The following is a 255-nucleotide window of genomic DNA, read 5'->3' on the forward strand; positions in this document are numbered from 1 at the left end:
ATCTACAACCACCACCATACCCCCCATCCCCCTCCCCCCCAAAAAAAATCTCACCTGCGTGGCGAGCACCTCCTCGAGACGATGCGGCCGCCGGATAGTCCAGGTGAGGGTCGGCGCCGGTCGGCTCCCCAGCGCCTCACACCACACGCGGTAGCGGTCGCCGGCGAGGAGCGTCGAGGGAAGCCCCGTGATGCGCACCAGTCGGGGTGCCACTGGGGGGGGGGGAAGGAAGGGGTTAGTTCATATATGTATGTG

The 255-nt window shown here is 65.5% G+C and overlaps 1 protein-coding gene across 1 annotated transcript in view; it reads right to left on the reverse strand.

Annotated features, from left to right (window-relative positions):
* LOC119589307 (hemicentin-1-like) overlaps positions 1–255 on the reverse strand; it is a gene marked incomplete in the record, with an annotated part of 75,735 nt that overhangs the window by 32,289 nt on the left and 43,191 nt on the right. Inside the window, 1 exon segment of the mRNA XM_037937929.1 lies at positions 55–212. Within this exon segment, the coding sequence (XP_037793857.1) occupies positions 55–212 (158 nt within the window).

The sequence above is a fragment of the Penaeus monodon genome, chromosome 25 (genome assembly GCF_015228065.2).
Source record: "Penaeus monodon isolate SGIC_2016 chromosome 25, NSTDA_Pmon_1, whole genome shotgun sequence".
Taxonomy (NCBI): Eukaryota; Metazoa; Arthropoda; class Malacostraca; order Decapoda; family Penaeidae; genus Penaeus; species Penaeus monodon.